Source organism: Helianthus annuus, chromosome 9, assembly GCF_002127325.2.
Source record: "Helianthus annuus cultivar XRQ/B chromosome 9, HanXRQr2.0-SUNRISE, whole genome shotgun sequence".
NCBI lineage: Eukaryota > Viridiplantae > Streptophyta > Magnoliopsida > Asterales > Asteraceae > Helianthus > Helianthus annuus.
This window is the reverse complement of record NC_035441.2, coordinates 100,904,978-100,930,221: the sequence shown is the minus strand read 5'-3', so window position 1 is coordinate 100,930,221 and position 25,244 is coordinate 100,904,978. Positions and strand designations below refer to the sequence as shown.

The following is a 25,244-nucleotide window of genomic DNA, read 5'->3' as shown; positions in this document are numbered from 1 at the left end:
CTCACATGCCTGTACGGCATCTCTGTTGGAATTACACCACGACGGATGTAAAAGAACTTCTGTTTCCAGTCATGAAGGCTCTTTAACGGCACAGAGCACACCGGAGCAACACCTGTTCTCGCTTGAAAAGAATAAAAACCGCTGGTGTATGTAACGCTGTAAAAAAAGTTAAACATTTCGAAAGTAGGCTCAATACGATAAGCCCTACAAACATATTCAAAATGGGTAATGCGTGGAAGCCCAATTGCATTTATCTGAGAGATATGAAGTCCATAACCCCTTAGCACAGCCGCAGTAAACTTCGTTATCGGTAACCGGAAACTACCCTCCCGGAAAAACGCTACATATAAGGTGATATAGCCTGGAGGAGCATCCAAAGCAGTAGATCCGGGAGGAGGGTACTGAGCCCCCCACTCAGGACGGAAGTTCATCCCCCTCACCAGATTCTGAAACTCCTCCTCCTTCCAACCAATAACAGCCTGGTCCGGACCAGGAGGGGCTTTACCTCTGTGTTTTCTTTTCTTTTGGGTGGGATTCTTCTCAGACATGGTAAGTATAAAGAAGTAGAAGATCTGAACTCAAGAAAATAGAGAAAAACGGAGAACAAGAGGAGAAGATAGGAAGAAAATCAGACTTGAGATTTGAAAATGTAAAGGAGAAGGGTTAACCGCCTCCTATTTATACCCATCGCATTTAATGCGATGGGTAGTGGAACGGCAAGGCACAGAAAAAGCACCCAATAGATGATTGCCACGTCAGAAGAGAGAGAAGACGTCGTCTCTTTTTTCGGGAAGCATGGGCGACAAGGTCGGCTGACGTGACAGAAAGTCACTGAAAAAGCAACTGTTCACCTCCGATAAGACAGGGATGTCAGACGGTCACACCAAACACTTCCCCATAACCACCAAACTTCCACCAGAAGGAAACATCAAAAGCCAAAAACCCATGCGCCATGCGTCCATTTGGCTCACTTTTTTCAAAGGGCCAAAACCCATGCGCCATGCGTCCATTTGGCTCACTTTTTTCAAAGGGCCAAAACCCATGCGCCATGCGTCCATTTGGCTCACTTTTTTCAAAGGGCCAAAACCCATGCGCCATGCGTCCATTTGGCTCACTTTTTTCAAAGGGCCAAAACCCATGCGCCATGCGTCCATTTGCCTCAATTTTTTCAAAGGGCCAAAACCCATGCGCCATGCGTCCATTTGGCTCACTTTTTTCAAAGGGCCAAAACCCATGCGCCATGCTCCATTTGGCTCACTTTTTTCAAAGGGCCAAAACCCATGCGCCATGCGTCCATTTGGCTCACTTTTTTCAAAAAGACAAAATACACATGCAACGCGCTCATTCCGGTTCATTTCACATGTACCAAACCCTACGCGATGCACAGAAACCACAACTCTCATAAGTCCAGAATCCCTCCTAGGCGATCAACTCAACTAGAAGGCACACTGGACTGGGGGGACTTGAAGAGGTATGGTCCCAATTCCCTGCCTACATGGCAGGGACTACACCACTTTTGTGCACACAAGGCATCCACGTCAACGAAACACTCCAGAAGCTTCTAGAAACTTCTGGATGATTCACAGTTGGCACCAAAGATGCTCTATCCGACATAAAGGACAACATGTGTCACCACTAGCAGAATGCCACATAGGCCTGCGACAATTCAGGGAGCAGCACTGACAATACCGGTACGAGGTATCCAGCGCAGGCGAATGCAAGAACGCCACGTGTACCACTATACCTGCCATGACAGAGCAGACCAAGAGGATATTCCCCTTGGTCGGACAGCTGGCACGCGCTCACAGCTGCACAGCTGCTCCTTCCTTCTTCACCCTCCGGCTATAAATAGGACCCTTCATCATTCAGGTTAAGGATCTTTACTCTTCTTACTCACTCTACACATACACTGTTTATTTCCTCTCAGAACAGTACTTATTCTCACGCCGGAGCCTGGTTAAGAGGGAAAACCCCCTTCCCCCTCTTAACGAGACTAACGGTGTTTACTGTTTTGCAGATCTCGAGCCATCAATACGAGCAGAAGAAGAGGTTGAACCCATTAGACGAAACAACCACACTGGTTGTCCTTGTGTTAACCAGTGTTTCAACAATAGCCTTTCACTGATGCGGATAGTCTAACCCTAACTATGTAAATGAGAACGATTTTTTAAAAAAAAATATTCACCCAAACACCCATAACTCTAAGGGTGGCAATCGTGTCGTGTTAATGGATTGACGGGTGGTGGGTTGAAATGTTCAACCCGAACCCGACCTATATTAATATTCAGGTCAAAGATTTCAACCCTAACATGACCCATATAAATTCGGGTTAACCCGAACCCGACCATTTAAGTCATATTTTTAAATGAGTGATATAAGTTGACGATTTATAAACGAGTTGCCCGGTTTGAAGCGGGTTATCGATAACATGTTTAATGATGAGTATGAGCGTGATAAATAAATAATATAATGTGTCAAAATTAACATTACTATAACTAACCATGTAAAATAGAAACCGAAAAACAAAAACAAAAATATAAAAGATTTTTTATCTAAATAGTTAAACGGGTTAATAGGCCAACCCGTTTTTATACGGGTCAATCCAAACACGACCCATTTTTAATATGGGTCGACCCGAACCCCACCCGTTTTTTGAACGGGTCATGTTAGTTGACCCAAACCTGTTTTTTCATATCGGGTTCGGATCAGGTTAACGGGTCGTATCAAAATGTCACCCCTGTATAACTCCATCAAAAATAGCATACAACTAGAAATCGTGTGGAAATCACGTGCCAGCAACTCATATACATTCTCCTTGAACGTATCTGTTTTACACATACAAACAAAACCCCCCAACAACAAATGCACAAATGCATGAACCCAACCGTCCAGACCCCCTATATAAACCTCCATCACCACCACCACCACACTCCACACTCACACAATCAAAACCATCACAATGCCTTCTCAACCCCTCATTCAAATCATCTCCAAATCCACCATCTTCCCCGCCGCTAAATCAACCACACCCGACCTCAAACTCTCCGTCTCCGACCTCCCCATGCTCTCCTGCCACTACATTCAAAAAGGAAACCTCTTCACCCGCCCTCCACTCAATTTTTTATTTAACCTTAAAACCGCTCTCTCACATCTTCTCACTCATTTTCCTCCACTAGCGGGCCGTCTGGTTACTTTTCCAGACGGCCACGTCTACATCTCATGTAATGACTCTGGAGTCGAATTTGTCCACGCTGATGCCCCACATCTGTCAATTAATGACGTCACTGGTTCCACTCGTGTTCCGGACTCTGTCAAAAGTTTTTTCACTTTTGACAGAACCGTGAGTTACGAGGGTCATTTCAAGCCAATCATGGGCGTTCAAGTGACCGAGCTAAACGATGGCGTTTTTATCGGTTTTTCCGTTAATCATGCGGTCGTTGACGGCACTTCGTTGTGGAATTTTATTAATGCGTTTGCTGAGCTTTGTAGAGGAGCGAATTGTGTATCGAAACGCCCGTGTTTTGTTCGTGATTCGGTATTGATTTCCTCGGCGCGTCTGAAAGTCCCCGCGGGTGGACCGAAAGTGACGTTTGACGAACACGCGCCGCTGAGTGAGAGGATTTTTAGTTTTAGTAGAGAAGCTGTTTTGAAATTGAAAGAGAGGGTGAATGTGAATCATCGGAAACGGGTGAGTTTTTACAGTGACGGTGAAATTAACGTCGTTAAGTTAATTGGGAAGCAAATGAATAACGAGAAGGTCACGGCGTTAATTGATGATTTGTTACGAAACGCTGTCGTTTTGAAAACGGATCCGGAACCGGAAATTTCCTCGTTTCAGTCGCTATGCGCGTTGCTATGGCGTGCGGTGACACGTGCGCGGAAGTTTCCGAGTTCGAAAACGACAACGTTTCGAATGGCAGTGAATTGCCGGCACCGGTTGAAACCCGAGCTCGAAACGTTTTACTTCGGGAACGCGATACAAAGCATTCCGACGCATGCAACCGCAGGTGATGTGTTGTCGAATGATTTGAAATGGTGCGCTGAGCAGTTGAACAAGAATGTGTTGTCGCACGACGACACGATGGTGTGTCGTTTCGTGAGGAATTGGGAGAGCGATCCGCGGTGTTTTCCGTTGGGGAACTTTGACGGGGCAATGCTGACGATGGGGAGTTCGCCGAGGTTTCCAATGTTTGATAATGATTTCGGGTGGGGAAAGCCGGTGGCGGTTAGAAGTGGGCGGGCGAATAAGTTTGATGGGAAGATTTCGGCGTTTCCGGGGAGGGAAGGTGGTGGTAGTGTGGATTTGGAGGTGGTGTTGTCGCCGGAGACGATGGCGGGTATTGAATCCGACCCGGAGTTCATGCAATATGTTTCGGGTAGTTGTTGACGATTGGTCAGTTTGTGAAGTTGAAGATGTTGGATAACACTTTGCATTTTAAAATGATGAGGTTTAGATATCGCGGTGGACAAAATTTATGTAGTTTAGTATTAGATTTGTAGTGTTTGTCGTTCTAAGAAAAGCTTGTGAAGTACAATTTTTATTGTTCTCTTATGTAATTTAGTAACTTCTAATGACGAAGTCTAATTTCCTAAACTTAATTTAGTTTTTTCTACCTATAATTCATGTTCGAGCTAATAAAGATCCACCATACCATATTCTAAAGTGTGAAGTGGCTTGAGATATTTGCCATTTGGTGACAAATTTCATTATGGTGTAGGGGACGTAGCTTTTAAGGGACGGGGGAGTATTTATTCTCGTCAAAGTTTTAGTTAAAAATGTAACATTTTCGGTTTTTCGTCTAAAGATTTTAAAATTATATAGTCCGCCTCCATCAATTATTTTGACTAAAAATCCCCTGCGTCTACTAAGTTTATTTTCCAAAATATTATACATTTTTTTCGTATTGGGTTAAAAAAAATATTATATAGTCCGCCTCCATCAATTATTTTGACTAAAAATCCCCTGCCCCTACTAAGTCAATTTTGTTACTACTTTATCTATAAATCAAAGTAGAATTGATAGTTCTTTTTTTATCTTAAAGGTCATAAAGGTACTTACCATTTATCTTAAAGGTTTGCGTCTAGGTACTTACGATTTATCTCGCATCTTTATAAATACTTGATTTTTATTTTTGTTAAACAATATTTAGTTTTTTAAGTTTTATGTGTAAGAACGGATCATTTGAATGAATGAAGATTATGTAGTTTTATTTGGAGTTATTAATGTATGACCCGACCCGAATTGAATATCTGACCCAAACATATAACCCGAAATATAACGCGATAGGGAAAAAAATTGGTTCCATGACTCCCCCCCCCCCCCTCCCCTGTCACGAACTTTTGATCAAGCTTAGCCACTGTTATGGTGTAATGTAATAGATCTACGGGTGTTCCTAGAGAAGATCTACACTAATAAAGCCCAAAAGAAGGTAGTTTAAGCAGTTTTTTACAGGATTATGGTGAAAGGCAAGAAATGCCTAAGTATTAGACAACAAAGAAGGGTGCTTATAGAGGATCATGGATGAGATTAAAGTCACGACTTTCTTGTGGATTAAGCATAGAGCGAATCTAATTTGGTTGGAGTGGTCCATGTGATGTAAATTCGATATAGTTGTGTAAATTGTAATCATGGTGTTATGGTGTCAAGGATCTATAGTCGCTTGCTAGTCCCTGTTTTATTTAATGTAAAGTTCTTTCGCCGTTCATAAAAAAAAGAAACAAAATATGTGTTTTGTCACTCATGTTATTGAAATTTTCATATTTGATCATGGTAACCTATTGTGTTAATACTGTTATTGACTTAGTTATATTTAATCATGCTAAATGTGTCTTGTTGTGTAACCCACTTATTAAACATGTATGTGTTAGCGTCTAAGAAAACGACATATTTAGTTAAAATGTCATGTTGGTTCAGTACAGTGGCGGATCCAGGGGTGTTTTGGGGGGTTCCCAGGAACCCCCTCGGTTTGGAAAAAAATAGAAAAAATTTGTGGAAACCTTGTATGATTTAGAAAAAAATACTAAGAATTAGTGAAAATCTACCAAAAGCAACCTGATGGAAAACATTCCTGGATCCGCCACTGGTTCAGTAGACGTGTAAACGTATTGTGTCAATACGTTTCATCAGCTCTCCTTATTCTAGACTTTTACTATCCCTCTCTCCAAAACTCCTAATATGTGTTGACTTCTCTATATTTGCACAGAAGTTGTGTACAGGTATGTTACTTATGTATGGTAATTTTGTTCTTGATTCATTTCATTTAAGTAAATATGATATTATTTTAGTTTAAATGTTGTTATTCAAGTATTTTGGTCACTGGTTATCGACTCAGTGGCGGCTATGATGGTGTGCGGGGAGGACCATCGAACGGGGCCGGTGATTTCGAGGGGCAATTGATTTAAAAAACAATTCCGGTATATGTTAATTTTTTTACACATACCAATTCAAATATAGGCCCATTTACAAATATTTTTTATGGTTTAGAATTTAATCCACTTGACGTTAGATTTATTGGGTCCAATAATAATTACATTTTCGTAATTACATTGTTTATTGTTAAGGTATAAGGGTGATGAAACAATGGTTAACCGGGCAGGGTTAACTCACTGGTCTCGTCAAGAAGGGTTAATCCCTTCCTCTCGAGGATTGCTGGCTGGATCACCGGTGGGTTGATCTCCTGCACAAGGAAACAAACCGTGACTCGTAACAAGGAGGATGGGGTGGGGGGTGCTCCTTGTTACCACTCTCCGGTGTGAGAATCAGTAGTTTGCTTGGGAAGCAAAGTAAGATAGTAGTAGTAGTGAGAGAGTTGTGAAGAGATACCTCAAACCTGGTTTGGGGTTGGTATTTATAGCCGAGGAGTGAAGGAGGAGGTGGATGGATAGACTGACGGCATGCTGCACCTTTGCAGGTGTGTCAGACATGTCGGCCGGGGAGACGACGCCATGTCAGTCTGTCGCTTACGTAGACCTGACAGGTGACTGCCATTGGTTCCACTTGCACTGTGGTGTCAGTCCCACTTGTTGAGCGTATAGGATGCGGTGCTAGCCGCATCGCTACCTGCGGTAACATCTGATGTTATCGCGTCTCTTGCTTGTGATCAAGAAATACGCGAGATGCGGTGCTGGCCGCATCGTCGCCTGTGGTGACTGTTGCTGTTATCCAGCTTCCTTGTATTGATAGAAGTGTTCACTGGACGCGGTGCGAGGCCGCATCGCTGTGAATACTTTTGTTTTCATACATCAGATGTGATGCTATGTCGCATCACTCTACCGTTCTCATGTTCCATGTAAGTCCTCCTTCATCACTAGATAGATTGGATTCAACCCTTGTGTCGACGCGTTCTCGCATTGGCACAAGTAGGTTGTTAACTGGTGGGGGTTTTGATAAGGGTAATGGTCACTCGCGGTCGATGCTGACGCGAGATCTGGGACCATACCCCTTCAAGTCCCCCCAGTCTAGTGTTGCTGCCACATACAAGTTGTATGTGGGAGGAGTACTGGACTATGGTGTTTAGAAGGTAGTTTGGAGTCTGGAGAAGATCCTAGACCATGTGGATGGTCTTTTCTGTTTGTAAATCAAGCTGGAGGTCTGGAAGGGTCATTTGACGCCTCTTCTGTACCGGTGAAAATGTTTCGTCTGATGCGAAATTCTCAGCCTTTGGCTGGTTGCCACCTGTTGGTGTGCCGAACCAACTGTAGGAATTAGTTGGAGGAAGTGTACAAACTTCGAACCAATCTTTGAGATGGTGGTTGAAGGTGTGCACAAATTTCGAACCAACCTTTGAAGTGGTGAAAGAAGAAGAGAGCATGCCGTTCCCATGATTGGATATCTAATGATGATTCCTTTCGTGGGGTGTTCATGTTCTTCCCATTAACTCTCAAGTAACCGCACGTCCTTTGCGGTTACCTCGTTGCTTGACATTGTTGGCCACGGTTGTGGGAACAACGTTGGGCACTTGCGTCATTGTTGGCCATGTTTGGTCGAACAATGTGATTCTGGATAACGGTCAAATAAACATGATCATAGGCATGGTAATGCCTATCATTGTTTATTCTATCCAACGTACAAGTAGGGTAACAAAGTCATAAGCAGACTTGTTACCGCTTGTTCGATCGCTTGTTGTTCGACAAGGGCTCATATGATCATTGGGGATCTCGTCCGCATCTCTTCCTTAGGCACCTTCCTTCCCGTTCCGATACCGAGGAGTTTTCCTTGGAGTAGTTTCGTTCCTCGATGTGGAGTTAGTTGTGGCTCTACCGTAGCAACCATTTCCGGAAGCTATGGTTATGTTCGCAGTGACTCATGAGTGTCTGCGGTTTTGCATTCCCATATTCGCTCGAAACGGGTGTGTTGCTCGTATGTGGCTCTTGAAGGTTCAGGAGTCAAGGTTGCTGATGTGCTCGCGCGTACATTCCCTTCCTTCTTCACGTTAAAGAAGGTGTTCATGTACCCTCGGTGGTTATGAACCGGACAGGAGGGATTTAAAGCTTGAAGAGAATGAAGGCAATGCGGTTTACCTGTTTCTGAGATGCGGTTCAGTCCAAAGAACAACGCTGGTTCTGAGTATCTGACACACCTAAACGGGCTCGTGTGTGTCTTTTCCGCATATTCCACGTGTGCTCGTGGGTAGTGCGGTAAGGTATTATACCCCCTTATAGTGTGGAGATATATATTTTTACCTATTTTTAGAGGTATGTAAAAAAAAACGATATGCGGTATGGGTTATGGTGCGGTATACCAGAGAAGCCGCATACCGCTTGTAATTGGATAAGGTAGTCGCTTTTTGTTACATACGTGGCTGAGCGCACGTGTAAGTTGGTGAGATTTTCTGGCATGTGCTGAAATGAAAGGACATTTGCACTGCCCGAGGCATTAAATGCACTGTAGCAAGGAGTGTAAACGTCTCCTATGTCAGGCGCGTGAGCGGCCACGCGCGCGTGATAACCGTTAGCGGAAACGGCGCTTGACACGTGGTGTCGCGCAATTCGTTCTTTTTGAACGTGATGATTCGTTTTCTCCCTCCTCATTAATTGCGATGGGCGCCAATGATGAAACAATGGTTAACCGGGCAGGGTTAACTCACTGGTCTCGTCAAGAAGGGTTAATCCCTTCCTCTCGAGGATCGCTGGCTGGATCACCGGTGGGTTGATCTCCTGCACAAGGAAACAAACCGTGACTCGTAACAAGGAGGATGGGGTGGGGGGTGCTCCTTGTTACCACTCTCCGGTGTGAGAATCAGTAGTTTGCTTGGGAAGCAAAGTAAGATAGTAGTAGTAGTGAGAGAGTTGTGAAGAGATACCTCAAACCTGGTTTGGGGTTGGTATTTATAGCCGAGGAGTGAAGGAGGAGGTGGATGGATAGACTGACGGCATGCTGCACCTTTGCAGGTGTGTCAGACATGTCGGCCGGGGAGACGACGCCACGTCAGTCTGTCGCTTACGTAGACCTGATAGGTGACTGCCATTGGTTCCACTTGCACTGTGGTGTCAGTCCCACTTGTTGAGCGTATAGGATGCGGTGCTAGCCGCATCGCTACCTGCGGTAACATCTGATGTTATCGCGTCTCTTGCTTGTGATCAAGAAATACGCGAGATGCGGTGCTGGCCGCATCGTCGCCTGTGGTGACTGTTGCTGTTATCCAGCTTCCTTGTATTGATAGAAGTGTTCACTGGACGCGGTGCGAGGCCGCATCGCTGTGAATACTTCTGTTTTCATACATCAGATGTGATGCTATGTCGCATCACTCTACCGTTCTCATGTTCCATGTAAGTCCTCCTTCATCACTAGATAGATTGGATTCAACCCTTGTGTCGACGCGTTCTCGCATTGGCACAAGTAGGTTGTTAACTGGTGGGGGTTTTGATAAGGGTAATGGTCACTCGCGGTCGATGCTGACGCGAGATCTGGGACCATACCCCTTCAAAGGGCACATTTTTTCGAGGTACATGAATTCTAAGAGACGCCACTGTATCGACTAGATATGTATTGTCTACTTCAAACAGAATTTGCTAAAGTCTTGGTACATATGGGCGAAGCTCTTAAAAGCGGTCGAAAAAATAAACGTTTATATCTTCATGGGAGTGGTTCTCATGCGTATGTTTATTCTAACGACATTTAAATTTAATAATGTTAATTGGACTTTAAAAAACGTTTATATCTTCATGCAAATGATACTAGTCATTTTTCAATAATTAATATACAAATAAAATGGATTGAGGACTATTATGTACACGGAAGTCTCATAAAACCAATGTTTTAAAATCCGGTTTTTTAATCATACCGGATTAGGCACAAAATGGTTTAACCGGTTGAACCGGATTGTGCCGGGCGGTTCAACCGGGTTGACTAGTTAATTGTATAATTTCATAAATTCCAACATTAACTCAAAAAATAATCCAAAATTAGATTAAAATAGAAATCTGGAACAAATGATGGGGGTGATGGAAGTCTGGAACAAGTCACGAATGATAGAGTGATGAAACAAGTTTTGAATTTTGATCGATGGAGATAAAATATTAAATGGAACAAGTCACGAATGATGGAGTGATGAAACAAGTTTTGAATTTTGATCGATGGAGATAAAATATTAAAAGTTGTTAGGTTAAAGCTAAGAGTAAACATGGAGATCGAATGATAAAAAGTAAAATCCCAACCAAAAAACAGACCTGAGACGGTACCGGTATAACGGTTCAAACCGGTATACCGGATTTTACCGGCGGTACAAAGTCTATGCCGTTTCTCCTACTTACCGGGGTGTTTCGTACCGAATTTACATCCGAAAACGATAATACCGGTATAACCGGCTGGTATTTATCGGTGTTTAAAACATTGCATAAAACTTACTCTTCAATAAAAATGTGCAGCTTGTAATAAATAGTTTAAAGATTTCCCAAGAATGATGTCCTAAGATATATTCAAGTTTAGTTGAAGTATGCACCATTGCTGATGTTGTGGTTAATGGTACCCGGTAGGGGGAGTAGAAAACTGATTAACCAAATTAACTGACAAAAGCGATATGAAATAATCAAAACATATACAAAACTGATCGTTCCGTTTTGTATTTTCTAAAAACGGAAAAAAAAAATGAACCGATTAACCAAAAGAAATATTAAATTTATGGATTATAAGTTTTATTTTTGAGTAAATTTCAAGTTTTGTCTTTTATGTTTGTCCCAAATTTCAGGCGGTGTTATTTACCAAAAAAATTGATGACTTTTATACTTAATGTTTGAAAATATTGCACGTTATGTCTTTTATGTCCTTTTGTACTTAATGTTTTTTGTTAATTAATGATTAATATACATTTTCAAACATTAAGGACAAAAGTCATCAATTGTAAAGGACAGCGTCGTCTGAAATTTGGGACAAAAATAAAGGACAAAACTTGTAATTTACTCTTTATTTTTTAATGGTGAGTACTAATATGAACTTAACAAATTTAGACAAAAAATTAAGCCTAAAGGCTAAATGTATATTAATCATTAATTAACAAAAACATTTAGGCTCAAAAATTTCAATCCCCAAATGACAAAAGCGATAAGATCGAAACCGAATCGTATCCAACATGAAAACCGAAAAAAAACAAAACCGAATAGCTTTAGAAAACCAACACCCCTCTGGTATCCTTTGACCCGCGATAAAAGCAATATTACGGTTCATACTAGATTGTAGCTTCCCTGTGTTCCTTCACCACGTTAGGAATGAGCATTTGGTACCAGGTATATTTGGTACTGGTACCGGTTTCTATTTTCCTCGTTTTTCTGTACCAGTACGATACCGGTATTTACGGGTAAAAATACCAGTAAATACTGGTACCGGTATATTCGTACCGGTACCAGTTTTTCCTATTTTTCGGTACCGGTACTTTCGGTACCAAACGGATACCATGCTCATCCCTACACCACATCAACAAACAAGAGTTTTAATAACTCGGTTACATCATCCTTTACTTTTTCTCATAGGAAACGTGCGTTAGTCATACACTTGGGGTTTATTATTATTGTTTGTTGTTGTTGTTGTTATTATTATTGAGGTTGTCTATAGGAGCGAAAAGATAAATTATGAGTAGATGAATGAATTATCAACCTTTCTATAAAAATGAATTATCAACCTTTTTTTATTCATAAAGTCACGTCACTTTCTTAAAACTGATATAAAAGTAGAATTAAGTGCACATAAATACTATATACTATGAACCCCAAGCTAATGTCCCCTTATTGTTTAAAATATTATAAGAACTCGAGAAAGTCCATTTGGCCACCACTTATGTCCACTTGAATGGTGGTGATGGGTGAGGCAATGCCCACTCCTGGTAGGTTAGCTCATGGCCATGGTGCAATGAACCTAATTTGAGCCACTTGTATACCTCATGTTCATTTCAACCCCAATCAATCACCATGCCTAATCATCAACTCTATCCAATCTCTTCATCTTACATATCTTAAATATATCAAAATTGGGTTTGAATTCGCAATCATTTGATTTTCAAACAATAGGTTGATTGAGTAGCGACACGAAATCAACATGTTGGATAACAAGATCGGATATAAAAAGACACATGTATGGGTTCGCTTGTGTTATGTTATGGCCGCGTTCAATGACAATCAGTCACTCTATAAAGGCTTCTTCCTATGATCCAACAAAAGATAATATAAGAAAAATAATTTTGAAAAATGATTGATAACCTTTTTAAGGGTGGAACTGTAGTACAGCCTAAACCGAATATATAACATTTGTTTTGGTTTTAGGTTTTCATAACTCATCAGGGTGAGTGGGGAAAGAGGGGTCACGCCGTGATATACATCGCAGGAGGGAAAAAAATTACCCCATAGCGTCGGCCGTAGTGGTGTGCGGCGGCGCTATGCCCTCTTTTACCGTGTGATGGCGCCCCACTACGGAGGGTCTTAAGGGGGATCGGGGCACCTGCGGTGACCCCTTGCGGGAAGCCCCTTGCCGATTAGGGGGTGCCGCCATCAAGGCGGTGAGGTAGGAGAGAGGGAGAAAGTCGGTGGGAATTCACCGAGGAGAGAGGGAGGAGTGGACCAATGAAAAATTTCTGTTTTTTTTTTTAAATAAAAACCAAGTCACCTAAGAGGGGAGTGCCGCCATCAATTTAGGGTGTTAGGGGAGTTTAAGAGGGGAGTTGACGTGGCACACAAGGATTGGTTATGCGTAAAAGAGGGGACTCCCCTCTTAGGGAAGTGCCCCTTACACCCTAATACATCCAATCAAGTTGTGTACTAATTGAAAAAAACCAACAAACATGTTAATTTAGGGAGGGTGCAATTGTGCAAGTAGTGTATGATTTGTAAAAAGTTATAACAAAACTTTTCTTACAATCTATTATTTAAAAAAAGGTTAATTTTAATGATGATTCGGTTTGATATTATAGTTACTCATGCATATAAAAATATACCAAACCATAATTGTTGTTTATAGAAAAAAACATAATCAAACTTCAGTTTTCTAATTAGTTTATTTATTCCAAAACGATTTTTTAATTACGCGTTTTTTCACCTTGAATTGAAATTTGGTCACGGATCCCTCCACATTGGTCTGTCTAGAAAGTGCCTCACGGACTGCAGCCTCTTTCGCTTTGCACAGGACCTGCGTTAGCTTCTCTCAGACGGTCCATGACGACAGACCATAGCCGTATACCTCTCCTAGCACCTTTCATGTTTGTGTCCATGGGCTCCAAAAACCCCATTCAAGATTGTCTTAATGTTACAGGTCATATCTTTTAAGTTTATTTTATATATTTATTGATTCATTTGTCTTGTGCAATCCCTAAACTGTTCTCAAATACTATTGAGAATTAATGATAATGTTGACATGTGAAATAAAAAGTAGGTTTTTGAAACACTTGGGCTTTGTGAATTAATTGATGGTGTTGACAAGTGAAAGCTGCCCTTTCAACCAGGAAAGCAAAGCATTGAAAATTGAAGGCAGTTGTTTACTTCTCAAATTAAATATCTATTCTTCTTTGGTTTAGTCTTAATGTAATTTCTTATTGGTTTTATAAGTATATTCATAAAGATAATAATAACCAGAGTCGTAGTTATCCGTGTGTTACGCATGGACGTGGTTGGAATTCGATACGTGTCATACATCATGATAGCCGATGAATAAATTTGTAAAATTAAACAAAATTATATCTAACTGTGTTATGTTATTTACATCGTAACTCGACTTTAGACATCAAAATAATAAGAAAACATAAAACCATATAAGGTAAACAATACAGGTAAAAAAGGAAAACGAAAAAGAAAGAGATAGAAACTCGACCGGTTTAGCGCACCGTTATAGTAAACAAAAAGAAAAGTAAAAATATGTTTAAAAGGGTATAAGCGTATTCGTTTAGAAAAAACTAAAATGGAAAAAAGCAAAAAAAAAAAGTAAGAGAAGCAAAAATTAAAATAAAATAAAAACAAGTGCATTTTAGCAAACCCCAAGATTTAAGTTAACCAATAAACACTATTCAACTTCTCTTGTTTTATATAAAAATAATTACTTGTAAAAATCATTATTAATGGGTTTTTTTTTTTAAATTCTATGTTTCTAATAAATTTATTCACGAATAAACTATGCAATGCTACATATAAATAACAAATATATTCCATCATTGAAATTATTAATTAAATTAGGTTTTTTTAAATTCTATGTTTCTAATAAATTTATTCACGAATAAACTATACAATGCTACGTATAAATAACAAATAAATTCCATCATTGAAATTATTAATTAAATTAATTTAAATCACAACCACATATATTGCACCAACACAAAATAGAATTGTTTAATAATATGCCTACAAAATGTCTAAACATAGGAATAATTTAAACACATTCCATATTTTAAATTCATTTTTTCATTACTTAAAACTTATTCACATCTTATTTGTGTAGAGTTTAGACTAACACCATACCATAAAAGTTGGAAGACTTTTTGGTTGGCCACATAATTACTACATTATTACAACCTTATCACATAATTACTACATTATTACAACCTTATCACATAATTACAATGAAAGTACGATGCAATAAAAGTTAAATTCAAAGTTTCAAATGGAGTTTGCTTTTCCTTTGAAAAAGCGAATTGATGTCGTTCACATTGGTAGGCTATCTAAAAAGTTTTCGGCTTGAAGCTCGCTCGGAAAAAGCTCGTTCGATATGGCTCGGTTTGAAAGTGAGCCGCAAGCTCGCTCGGATTTAGCTCGGAAAAAACTCGCTCGATATGGCTCGGTTTGAAAGTGAGCCGAGTCGGCTCAGCTCAGTTAGAAAGTGAGCCTAGCTCGGTACGGCTCGGCTCGTGACGAGCCAAATTGGCTCGGTTTGACTCGCTTGGTAGCTCGGCTCGGCTTAGCTCAGATTATTTTACTTATAATATATTTTATTTTTATATTCATATAATATATTACAAAAAAGTGATTATTACTTACATGTAATTAGGATTGTAGTTTGATATCTATAACATATTTAAAGGCCGATTGCCGTGCAAATGAACAAATATTGTATTTACTTGAAATATAAAACTTATTTTGCGTTGAAGTATTGAATAATATTTTAGAATACTGAATTTTGAGAGCTATGTATTATTTTTTATTTTTAAAATCGAGCCAAACCAAATCGAGCCGAGCCAGCTCGGTTTAAAACCAAGTCGAGCCCGAGCTTAGATTTTCAGCTCGGTTTCGAATCCGAGCCGAGCCGAGCCAGCTCCGTTTATAATCGAGCCGAGCCCGAGCTTGCCCTAGCTCGGCTTGGCTCGGCTCATGAACAACCCTACACATTGGTACCGATACGATATTTATGTTTATACTTTTTGGACATATCTTAATATACTATCTTTTAGTATCGTAAACTATATCGAGTGTGCGTAGCCAAACCGATGGCAATCAAACATCGACACTGCTACCGGTATTTCTTTCTAATCGATGTAAAGTACGTGTCGGTGTCATCTTTAGCATGTCATATCTCTTTCAATTGCTATACCGAGTGCCAGAATAGTAAAGGTACTATAACGAACCATACTGATAGCGACTGAAAGACCGCTGCTAGGCGCGGAGAATCCCACTAGTTATATTTTAATTCCCTTATCTTTAACTAACTTATGGATAATAGTCAGGGTCTGTTTGGTATGGTGTAATGGAATTGACGAGAGAATGCAATGGATCATTACCATTCCATGTCTTGTTTGGTTACCATGCGAGAATGGAATGAACTATTATTGTTCATTGTTTGGTTGGCAAGAAAAACAAAGGAATAAAATCAACGGTGAGTGGTGGTCGGTGGTAGTGATTGTGGGTGGTTATAGATGGCGGTGGTGGGTGGTGGCGGAGGCAGCGATGGGTGGTGGCGACGACGGCGAATAGCGGTGGAGGCAGCGACGGCGGGTGGCGGTGGCTGCCGTCGGTGATGGTTGTGGCGTCAACGGTGGTGGTGAAGGTGGTGGGTTATGGTGTTGTTATGGATTGGTGCAAGAGGGGATGGAATAAAAAAAAACATGAGAGGAGGATTGAATGATTTTGAGGGAATGGAATGCCTTATGGAATGGGTGATTCCATTCCATTGACCAACCAAACACCCTTTTGTTCATTCCCTCGTAATGATCCATTCCATTCCGCCTCGCATTCCTACATACATAACACTACCTTAGTATTTATATTTTATTCTCTTTGTTATCACTTTCTAGTCTGTGAATATACACCTCAAATCAATTATTATCTATATATTAAAAATACAACTTAATGAATAGTAAAATCACCTACGGATGCAAATGCTACCGGGTATCGGTACTGACTTTTGACATTATCGGTACCGGTTCGGTACCTGTATTTACCAATTTTTACCCTCAAATACAGGTAACGTATCATACCGGGTATATTCGGTACCGGTACCCAATTGTAGGGATTTTCGGTACCGATTTTCGGTAGCAGTTGGTATTGATCTCATCCCTAACATCACCTTTGAGCTTATGCCACGTACCAACGCATTAAAAATAGAACTTAATGAATAGTAACATCACTTACCTATATATTAAAAATAGAACTTAATGAATAGTAACATCACCTAGGAATGAGCAAATGGTATTGGTACCGAATTTACCAAAACGGGTACATTTTTGGTACTGAATCGTTACTGACTTTTGACATTTTTGGTACCGGTTTGGTACCTGTATATACTGGTCTTTACCCTCAAATACAGGTACCGTATCATACTGGGTATATTCGGTACCGGTACCCACTTTTGGGGATTTTCGGTAGCGGTTGGTACCGAGCTAATCCCTAACATCACCTTTAAGCTTGTCACGTACCGACACAAATAATTGCACCGTTTAGATTGCTTTTCATACACGTGGTAAGTAAAATAGAACTTATTAATAGTAACATATTTTGGGTACCGACTTTTGACATTTCCGGTACCGGTACCAAATTTACCAAACCAGATATATTTTGGGTACCGACTTTTGACATTTTCGGTACCAGTTCCGTACTGGTATTTACCGGATTTCACCCACAAATACAGGTACCATACCGGGTATATTCGGTGCCGGTACCCACTTTTGGGGATTTTCGATAGCGGTTGGTACCGAGCTCATCTCTAACATCACCTTTAAGCATGTCACGTACCAACGCAAGTAATTGTACCGTTTAGATTGCTTTTCATACACGTGGTAAGTAAATTGTATTTCGTTTGAATGAGGTTTTATATACACAACAACTTCTTTTGCTTTCTTTTTTGTCTTTTTCTTGTAATGAATGAATTGTAACATGTAAAATTAACTTGGATATTTAGATTATTAATGAGCAAATGGTAACAAATTCTGTAATCAAACCGGTATCGTATCGGTACCAAATTTACTATACCATATCATTTTCGGCACCAATTTGATACCCACCTTTTGGCGTTTTCAGAATCGTTACTTTCGGTTCGACACAGGTCTAGCACTATACCTGTATTTACTGATTTTTACCTTCAAATACCATACCGTATCGAACCGAGCATTTTTGGTGCTGGTACCTAATTTCGATGATTTTCAGGATCGGTACTTTCAGTGTCATTACTGGTACCGAGCTCATCCATATTTTAACGTGTTAGTACCGTAATAACTGAACTAAAAACAACTGAATTTCCAACATGTAGGACGTGTGGGTCCTACTATTATATATTAGGTTGTTTAAAATCGTTTTTTAAGGACAGAGTGACTATGGTTACTACGTTATTTTTATCTATGTTTTGATATTCGCTATCTGCTTGCCGTTGCCGGCACGCGTTTTGCAGACATTGAATCTCCGCCGCAACGTGCGGGCAGAAAATCAACTAGTAATAATAAAATCCAAACATGACTTGCTAAATATAGGTCTACCATTTTACAACATAAGACCGGTGGGTGGTGTTTTTGCCCTTTAATGCCGGGTGCTTCACCCCGGGTTGGCGTTGCCCGCTTGGCGTGGAGATTCTGCTTGGCGTTGGGCGGGGGGCTGGGTGACATGGCGGGCTATGGTTCGCTGGTTCAATATAGTTTTTTTTTTAATTTTCTTTGTAGTTTATTAAAAAATTCCACATGGCTGGCCACGCCCAGCTAAGCGACGCCCCACCACACCCCTAGTTTTTTAGTATTTGTTTGTGGATCTCATGTTCGCCACGTGTCAAGCAATACCCCCAACCCAAGCCCCTCCACACCCGATAGTCTAAAACCGCTTAGACCTAATCCTAACCAACATGTGAGGTTTAAGTCGTGTCAGGAACTATCACCCCTATAAGCAACGTATACATTATGAGAAATCAATCAACACGTGTTCAGGTTAGAATGTTTAATTCCTTCTAAAACGGGTTAGGTGATCTCTTTACTCTTGAATTTTATAAATGAACAAATGTATTATATCAAACTACAAAAACTGTTTCACTAAAGATTACTCTTTTAACTTTCATTGGTATAAAAAAAATTACAACAAAGTGGCAAACTTTATTTATTCCACAGCCCCAACCCAACAACTTCTGAATTCTTTCTGTACAAAGTGTACATAATAATCCTTACAAGTGTGACATACTCTCACATTCTCTTAATAGACTTTAAATTTCAAGAGTACACTTATATGGTCATATTGTTGCCAAAACTGAAAGTTGAACGGTTAACTTTGTTTGCACGGAATTGCTCTGATTAAGATTTGGTGGTACGCTGCCGCTATCGCTGCACCGGTGAATGGTCCGGCCCAGAATATCCACTGCTTAGACACAATCTTCATGTTAATATTGGATTCATTTTGATACAATTATGTTATTTACTTAGTGGACTTACATGTTCATCCCATGCTTGCTTCCTGTCGTAGATGATGGCTGTCCCGAGACTCCTCGCCGGATTAATCCCTGTTCCGGTCACCGGAATGGTCGCCAAATGCACCAAAAACACCGCGAACCCGATCGGCAACGGCGCCAATATCTGCCAAACCACATAAAACATCTCATTTGTTTGAACATTTTGGCGCATGATGCTCATATTACTCCGCGCACCATGGTTTTATTGTTTATTTTTTATTTTTTATTTAAAAAAAGCTGTTTTTCGCGCAGGTTATGAGCCACGTCAGCATAGTTCATTAGCGTGGCACACGACGGTTTTATTTTCTCTTTTGAATTTAAAAACTTTTTGGAGGATGCACACTCATGCGCTGACATGGCGCATGACCGGACCTTTTGGCCGCGTGCCATCTTATCATTGGGTAAACTTTTTGGTAAAAGAATATCTACAATTGCATTTTTGCCACCTTGGTTGGTCAAGATGGCTATTTATGTGATTTTTCCAACTATTTGGTTGTGATTAATGCTTAATGTTATACTTACGGGAACATGCGAGTCACGTGCACTAAGCTTGGCGTCGGTGGCAGAGAAGACGGTATAAACAAGAACGAATGTGCCGATTATCTCCGCCCCGAATCCATCGACCTTGCTGTAGCCATCGGAAACCACGTTGGCACCACCGCCGCGTAGCTCGAATTCCCTTTGTCCTTGAAACCACTTAACAACGCCGGCACCACAAATCGCGCCACCGCATTGCATCACCATGTAAAATATTGCCCGGGTCAAAGACAATTTTCTACCCAAAAACAACCCAAACGTCACCGCTGGGTTAATATGACCACCTGCGATGTACAACTTCTATTATTAATTAAAGGTTGTGCTAATCATACCCCTTACTGAATATATCTCTTGTTAAACCAGTTGTTATACGGGCCGTATAAAATGGTGAACATTATTTATACAAGTCCTATAAAAGGACTACGTTCATATGCTACGTCTTATACAGGCCGTATAGACAATTTAACTAAGAAAACTAAAAACCAGTCAAATCAATAAGGGGGTGCGGAAGATACCTGAGATTCCGGAGGTGCAATAGACAAGTGTGAAAATCATGCCACCGAAGGCCCACGCAATTCCTTGTACGCCAACGGATGAGCACTTGGTCTTAGACTTGGCGACTTCGATGACCGTCAAGATGGTGATGTATTCAAAAAGAAAAGTGGCGGTAAATTCTGCTATCGCGGCGCGGTAAAATGACCAGCAGGTGAGTTCGGCGGCCTCGAACAATGGGGCTGCCGGAGGTTCTTTGTAATCTTTATCATGGATTTGAACCGACGTACCGAGCTCGCGCCTGTCCCTGAACCTGTGAGTTCCTGAATGAACACGGTCTTCTTTTCTCTCCATTTTTGTTTCTTGTTATAAAAACTCATGGCATTTGTAATGGATGTTGATGGTTGTAAAGGTTAAAGCGAATTTGTGGGGATGTTTATGGGGGTCGTTAATTTCGCGATTAATAAGATTGTTTTAACATATCCAAGTATCTAACTTTTTTTAGGTACATTATGCAGATCATATTTTTAACTTTCATCATACTAATCTACGTATGATAATTAAAATATTTTTCCGAAGAATTACTTTTCAGATAAAAAAAAATATTACGCCTATTAGCCTCTAGTTTTTAAAAAATTTACTTTTGGTTTTCATTAGGTTTAAAAAATTGCAGGTAACATTTTGTCTGTAGAAAAATAATTTTAAGTTATTGTGAAAGGTTCAATTTTTCTGATAGAATTCCTATCTGGGTCAGTTGGCAACACGTTCCGGGTCCTGTGCTAATATGGAATCGGGTTGCAAACTGACCCAAATTGGACCTTTAAATCGACCAAAGGTTCGAGTAACCATTTACGAACTGAGACCTTCACAATCTGTAATCGATTGACCCATTGAGTTATCGCATTGCTTGAAGAAGTTCAACCTGACAATGTCAATCATCTTTGATCAATCAAACATGAGATCATGTTTGTTTTTAATAATCTTCAGACCGAAACTGTTAGCCAGGAGTGCACAATAAGAACTAAAGGTACCTAGGCATCAGGTGATAAATCAAACCAAACAAAATTAACAAAACATCAACCCAGCTTCTCAAAAGTAAATATCCATAGACAAAGTATTGTTCCAAAACAAAATAAGAACCAAACTTCTCAAAATGACACCAAGCAAAATGTCTGAAGGCGATAAAAAGATCTCATAAATCATCTAATCAAACAAACTGATACCAAAGTCTTCATCATCAGATTCCTCTTGCGGCTCTTCCTTCTTCGTTTCCGCAGGTGCAGCAGCGGCAGCTGGAGCAGCTTCAGTAACCGGTGCAGCCACAGCAAACTTACTTGGATCCTGCAATCAATCGTTCGTTCATATTTACATTTTACCCCAAAAACTGTATAAATCAATAATAAAAATAACGTAAATGTTTTATAACTTACAGCAAGGTACTCCTTCACTTTGTCGGCCAATGGGAAAGAGTACTCGGTCTCAACAGCAACAGCCAGCAGGTTCTTGTAACCGTTGATCAACATGTGAGGTGCGGCCGCAATGGTTGGGTAGTGGATAGCTAATGCCAAGGAAGTGACCATGGAGACACCCAAAGCAAACTTCTCAATCAGGTCATCTTCGGTCAAGTCAAGCACCTCAGGGCTGAAGACAGAACCGTTGTCGTACACAGTTTGAACGACTAGACCGTATGAGAATGGCCTGATGCCAAGTTTGGCAAGAAGAGCAGCCTCGGATGAACCCACTTTGTCACCCTTCTTGATGAGCTCCACAGGGGTGATAATTTCGACAGTACCCTTGTTAATCTTGGTGGGAATGTTAAGAACCTGTAATTTGGAATTTTGAAAGATTAGATTATATTGTGAAACCATATGTGATGGTGAATAAATTAATTATGAAATATGGTGCGGACCTGGAAGAAAGAGGTCTGAGATGGGTCAAGACCAGTGTTGCCAGGAGGGACCACAACATCGACTGGGGCAACCAAACCAACACGAGCTGGAGCTCCAACCTTGTACTTAGCAACTTCCTCACGGACTTCCTTCAAGTCACCCTTGGTGAAGATCAGACCAACATTTCCCTGTATGATCATTCAATAAACAGATTAGGAACAAAACATTTAATCATGTCATACATGAAAACACATACCACCGAATACAATTTAATTACTTATCATCAGTAACAAAGTACCCAAAAGTTGCAATCTTATTTGTTATAAACTTTAATCCAACAAGTTCATACACCAGTACAACAACAAATCATAATCGACTTACATATAAGTAACCTAGTAGCCCGAAAAACCATTAAAAAGTATTCATCATGTTCAGCAAAAACGAATTTAGGGACAAAAAGTTCATCATCCTCATACCGACTATCAACAACAATATCACTTAAATCTCATGGTTTAAAAAGGTGCGCCTAGGCGCTAGGCGACCTAAGGCGCAAACCAAAACGCCTTGTGTGACACAAGGCGCAGAGTGTACAAAAGGCGCAGGTGAGGCATGCTTTTTAGGCTAAAATCACAAAGTAGCCACATCAATTAATAATTGTAATTGTTATTATTATAAGTATATAAAAATCTTCATCGTGCTCATGAATAATCAGAACAAAAACAACAAAACAATTAACTTATAAACTAGCCAAGAGGCACAAAAACAGATTCAATATTATCAAATATACACAGCACTAGCATCAATAAACAACCGCATATTTATATTCAATAACATAAATCAATTTCAAAAAAGCATAAATCAAAACAACAACAATGTATCTAATTCGATTAGCAACCATACTCTCCATAAAACATAACAATAACAATAAATTAAACGCAACTTATATCTAACCAAGTCATACAACAAACAATATAATTATCAGTTACAATTTATTTACTTTAAACATACATTATAACAATGAAATTATCAACTTATATATAACTGAATCGAGCAAAATCTGATAATAATCATACAAATTCGTATCAAAATCAGATCTAATAACAAAAAAAAACTTACAACAAGCAGCGGAATCAAGTTCAAATAGGCCTGATTGCCAGTCTTCTCAGAGTGCATCCTAATAGACCTCTTCATCATAGTATTCTTCCCCATAAGAATAACCGAATCACCCCTCAACCCTTGACGAATGTTCTGGAGCTGGTTAGAGCCAACGTTATCGGCAGCCGCCACAAGGACCTGAGTGTAGTCATCGAGAAGCTGGCAGAGCTTCTGGTCGTAAGCGATCTTCTTATCAGCCTTTGATACTTTGCCCATTGTTTTTTGAGAAAACTAATAAACCCTAGATATAAACGGAAGAGATGGTGGTTTAGAAAACCGAGGGCCAAGACAGCGGTGGTGGTGCTGAAACAAGGCGGACAGCGGTGGCGGCCGTCTCTTTAACCTCTTCTATTCTATTCAAGAGTTTGGGTGGTGGAGAGAGAAGCTGTAAACCCTAACTAGCAGCGTGTGTGATGGATTGTTGGGGTGGGTGTGAATTAATATGGCTGAAACCCTAATTGACCTAATTGGGCTGTTTCTGTGGGCTTAGTAAGTAATGGGTTGATTTTAAACGGTTCAATACCAAATATGGTGGTGGTCCATTAGCAAATACAAAGCCTTTAAAACATCTAGATTGGAAAGGGAAAGGTCTTGAGTTCAAGTCACACTGACGACAACGAGAGGGGATTAAATAAATTAGTTGTTCATACCAAAAAAAAAAAAACAAATGACATCAACCCGAACACTACCCCGATATACAATAAAACCTTCTATAAATTAATATTCGATAAATTAATAAGCTCGATAAAATTAATAATTTGTCCAGTCCTAACTTGGGACCAGTATAAAATTGGACCCATCGATAAAATAATAAGATAATAACTTTTTTTAAATCTAAGTGTATATATATTGGTTTGAGCGAAACTATAAATTAATAATTACTAAAAGAGTTCAAATTCTAACCGTGTTTAATGCACTTAAACATTGTACATGGAAAAGAAATGTATATTGAAACTTGTTTTTGTAATTTTTTTTTTTTTTTTTGGTATCATGAACTAACTTTTTGTATTAAAAAGCAATTAACTTGACAAATTTAATTGATTTGTGAATGTACATTGAACTTAGAAATTTAAAGGTCATACGTAAAACCACTTTAAATTAATAAATTATTAATTTATGGATATAATAATATCTAGCTAAATTAATAAAATATCACGGTCCCATAATTATTAATTTATAGAGGTTTTACTGTACTAGGATTTCTCGCCACGCTTTGCACTTTGTAACGACGTAACAAACCAAATGGTTATAGGATATCTTCCGCAATTAATGCAAATTGCGGACAACCAGTTTTAGTTTTAAAATATCTTTCAACTCAGCAACTATAGCCCTTCAGGTTCTTTATTTACAAATACAACCTGTAAAAGAAGTAAGTTGGTCTACAACCTAATATTAGTTTATCATTTGTTGTTAGTCCCAAACCAAACCAAACCAACCCATTCACTTGTGTTAGTCAACCATTGTGAGAAGAATCATGCTCAAAGTTGAGAATGCACATACTGATATTGTGATTCATTGTTTAAGGGGATATAAACAATGCGCAGAAGTTGCTCGATGAATTCTTGTTTGTGCTAATGCTGGAATATCATTTTAGTAATGGCGATTTAAGAGTCCATCTACAAAGCAAATGCAGAGATCATGACTCCCTGTTGAGCTGGATCCTAAAGCCATTTTAGTGACATTTGAAGTTGATTCTAGTAGTTTGCAGCAGAAGATTAGAAGGAAACTCTTAAAGCTGACTCGAGCATGAATAACGAGAGAATACGGTTTACTGAAGGAGGTTGGTTTATACGAATTTAAAGGACTCGGACAGGATTGTTCAAGAGGAACCATACTGATATTACAAAAGGGAT

At 39.8% G+C, this 25,244-nt stretch overlaps 3 protein-coding genes across 3 annotated transcripts; 1 reads left to right on the top strand and 2 right to left on the bottom strand.

The window, feature by feature from the left end:
* The first annotated feature begins 2,863 nt into the window (after nucleotides 1-2,863).
* Nucleotides 2,864-4,599, top strand: LOC110878046 (protein ENHANCED PSEUDOMONAS SUSCEPTIBILITY 1). Its single transcript, XM_022126305.2, has one exon. The coding sequence runs from the start codon at nucleotides 2,960-2,962 to the stop codon at nucleotides 4,385-4,387; it is 1,428 nt and encodes a 475-aa protein (XP_021981997.1). The 5' UTR covers nucleotides 2,864-2,959; the 3' UTR covers nucleotides 4,388-4,599.
* Nucleotides 4,600-18,966: 14,367 nt separating this feature from the next.
* Nucleotides 18,967-20,787, bottom strand: LOC118481678 (probable aquaporin PIP1-4). Its single transcript, XM_035976871.1, has 4 exons — nucleotides 20,371-20,787; nucleotides 19,841-20,139; nucleotides 19,302-19,442; nucleotides 18,967-19,227 (listed from the first exon to the last, which is right to left on the bottom strand). Exons 1-4 carry the CDS (start codon nucleotides 20,699-20,701, stop codon nucleotides 19,135-19,137), a joined length of 864 nt encoding a protein of 287 aa, XP_035832764.1. The 5' UTR covers nucleotides 20,702-20,787; the 3' UTR covers nucleotides 18,967-19,134.
* Nucleotides 20,788-21,412: 625 nt separating this feature from the next.
* On the bottom strand, nucleotides 21,413-23,818 carry LOC118481677 (60S acidic ribosomal protein P0-like). The gene is made up of 4 exons (XM_035976870.1): nucleotides 23,353-23,818; nucleotides 22,257-22,424; nucleotides 21,778-22,170; nucleotides 21,413-21,688 (listed from the first exon to the last, which is right to left on the bottom strand). Exons 1-4 carry the CDS (start codon nucleotides 23,605-23,607, stop codon nucleotides 21,551-21,553), a joined length of 954 nt encoding a protein of 317 aa, XP_035832763.1. The 5' UTR covers nucleotides 23,608-23,818; the 3' UTR covers nucleotides 21,413-21,550.
* Nucleotides 23,819-25,244: the final 1,426 nt, after the last annotated feature.

What these genes read in the sequence shown, in the direction of transcription:
- LOC110878046 (XM_022126305.2), top strand. Translation starts at nt 2,960, where the DNA reads ATGCCTTCTCAACCCCTCATTCAAATCATCTCCAAATCCACCATCTTC.
- LOC118481678 (XM_035976871.1), bottom strand. Translation starts at nt 20,701, where the DNA reads ATGGAGAGAAAAGAAGACCGTGTTCATTCAGGAACTCACAGGTTCAGG. An exon ending in CACGTGACTCGCATGTTCCC is followed by an intron (nt 19,443 to 19,840) that starts GTAAGTATAACA and finishes GTGGTTTGGCAG; the next exon opens with ATATTGGCGCCGTTGCCGAT. An exon ending in AGCAAGCATGGGATGAACAT is followed by an intron (nt 19,228 to 19,301) that starts GTAAGTCCACTA and finishes GTGTCTAAGCAG; the next exon opens with TGGATATTCTGGGCCGGACC.
- LOC118481677 (XM_035976870.1), bottom strand. Translation starts at nt 23,607, where the DNA reads ATGGGCAAAGTATCAAAGGCTGATAAGAAGATCGCTTACGACCAGAAG. An exon ending in ACTTGATTCCGCTGCTTGTT is followed by an intron (nt 22,425 to 23,352) that starts GTAAGTTTTTTT and finishes ATGATCATACAG; the next exon opens with GGAAATGTTGGTCTGATCTT. An exon ending in AAGTGAAGGAGTACCTTGCT is followed by an intron (nt 21,689 to 21,777) that starts GTAAGTTATAAA and finishes GATTGATTGCAG; the next exon opens with GATCCAAGTAAGTTTGCTGT.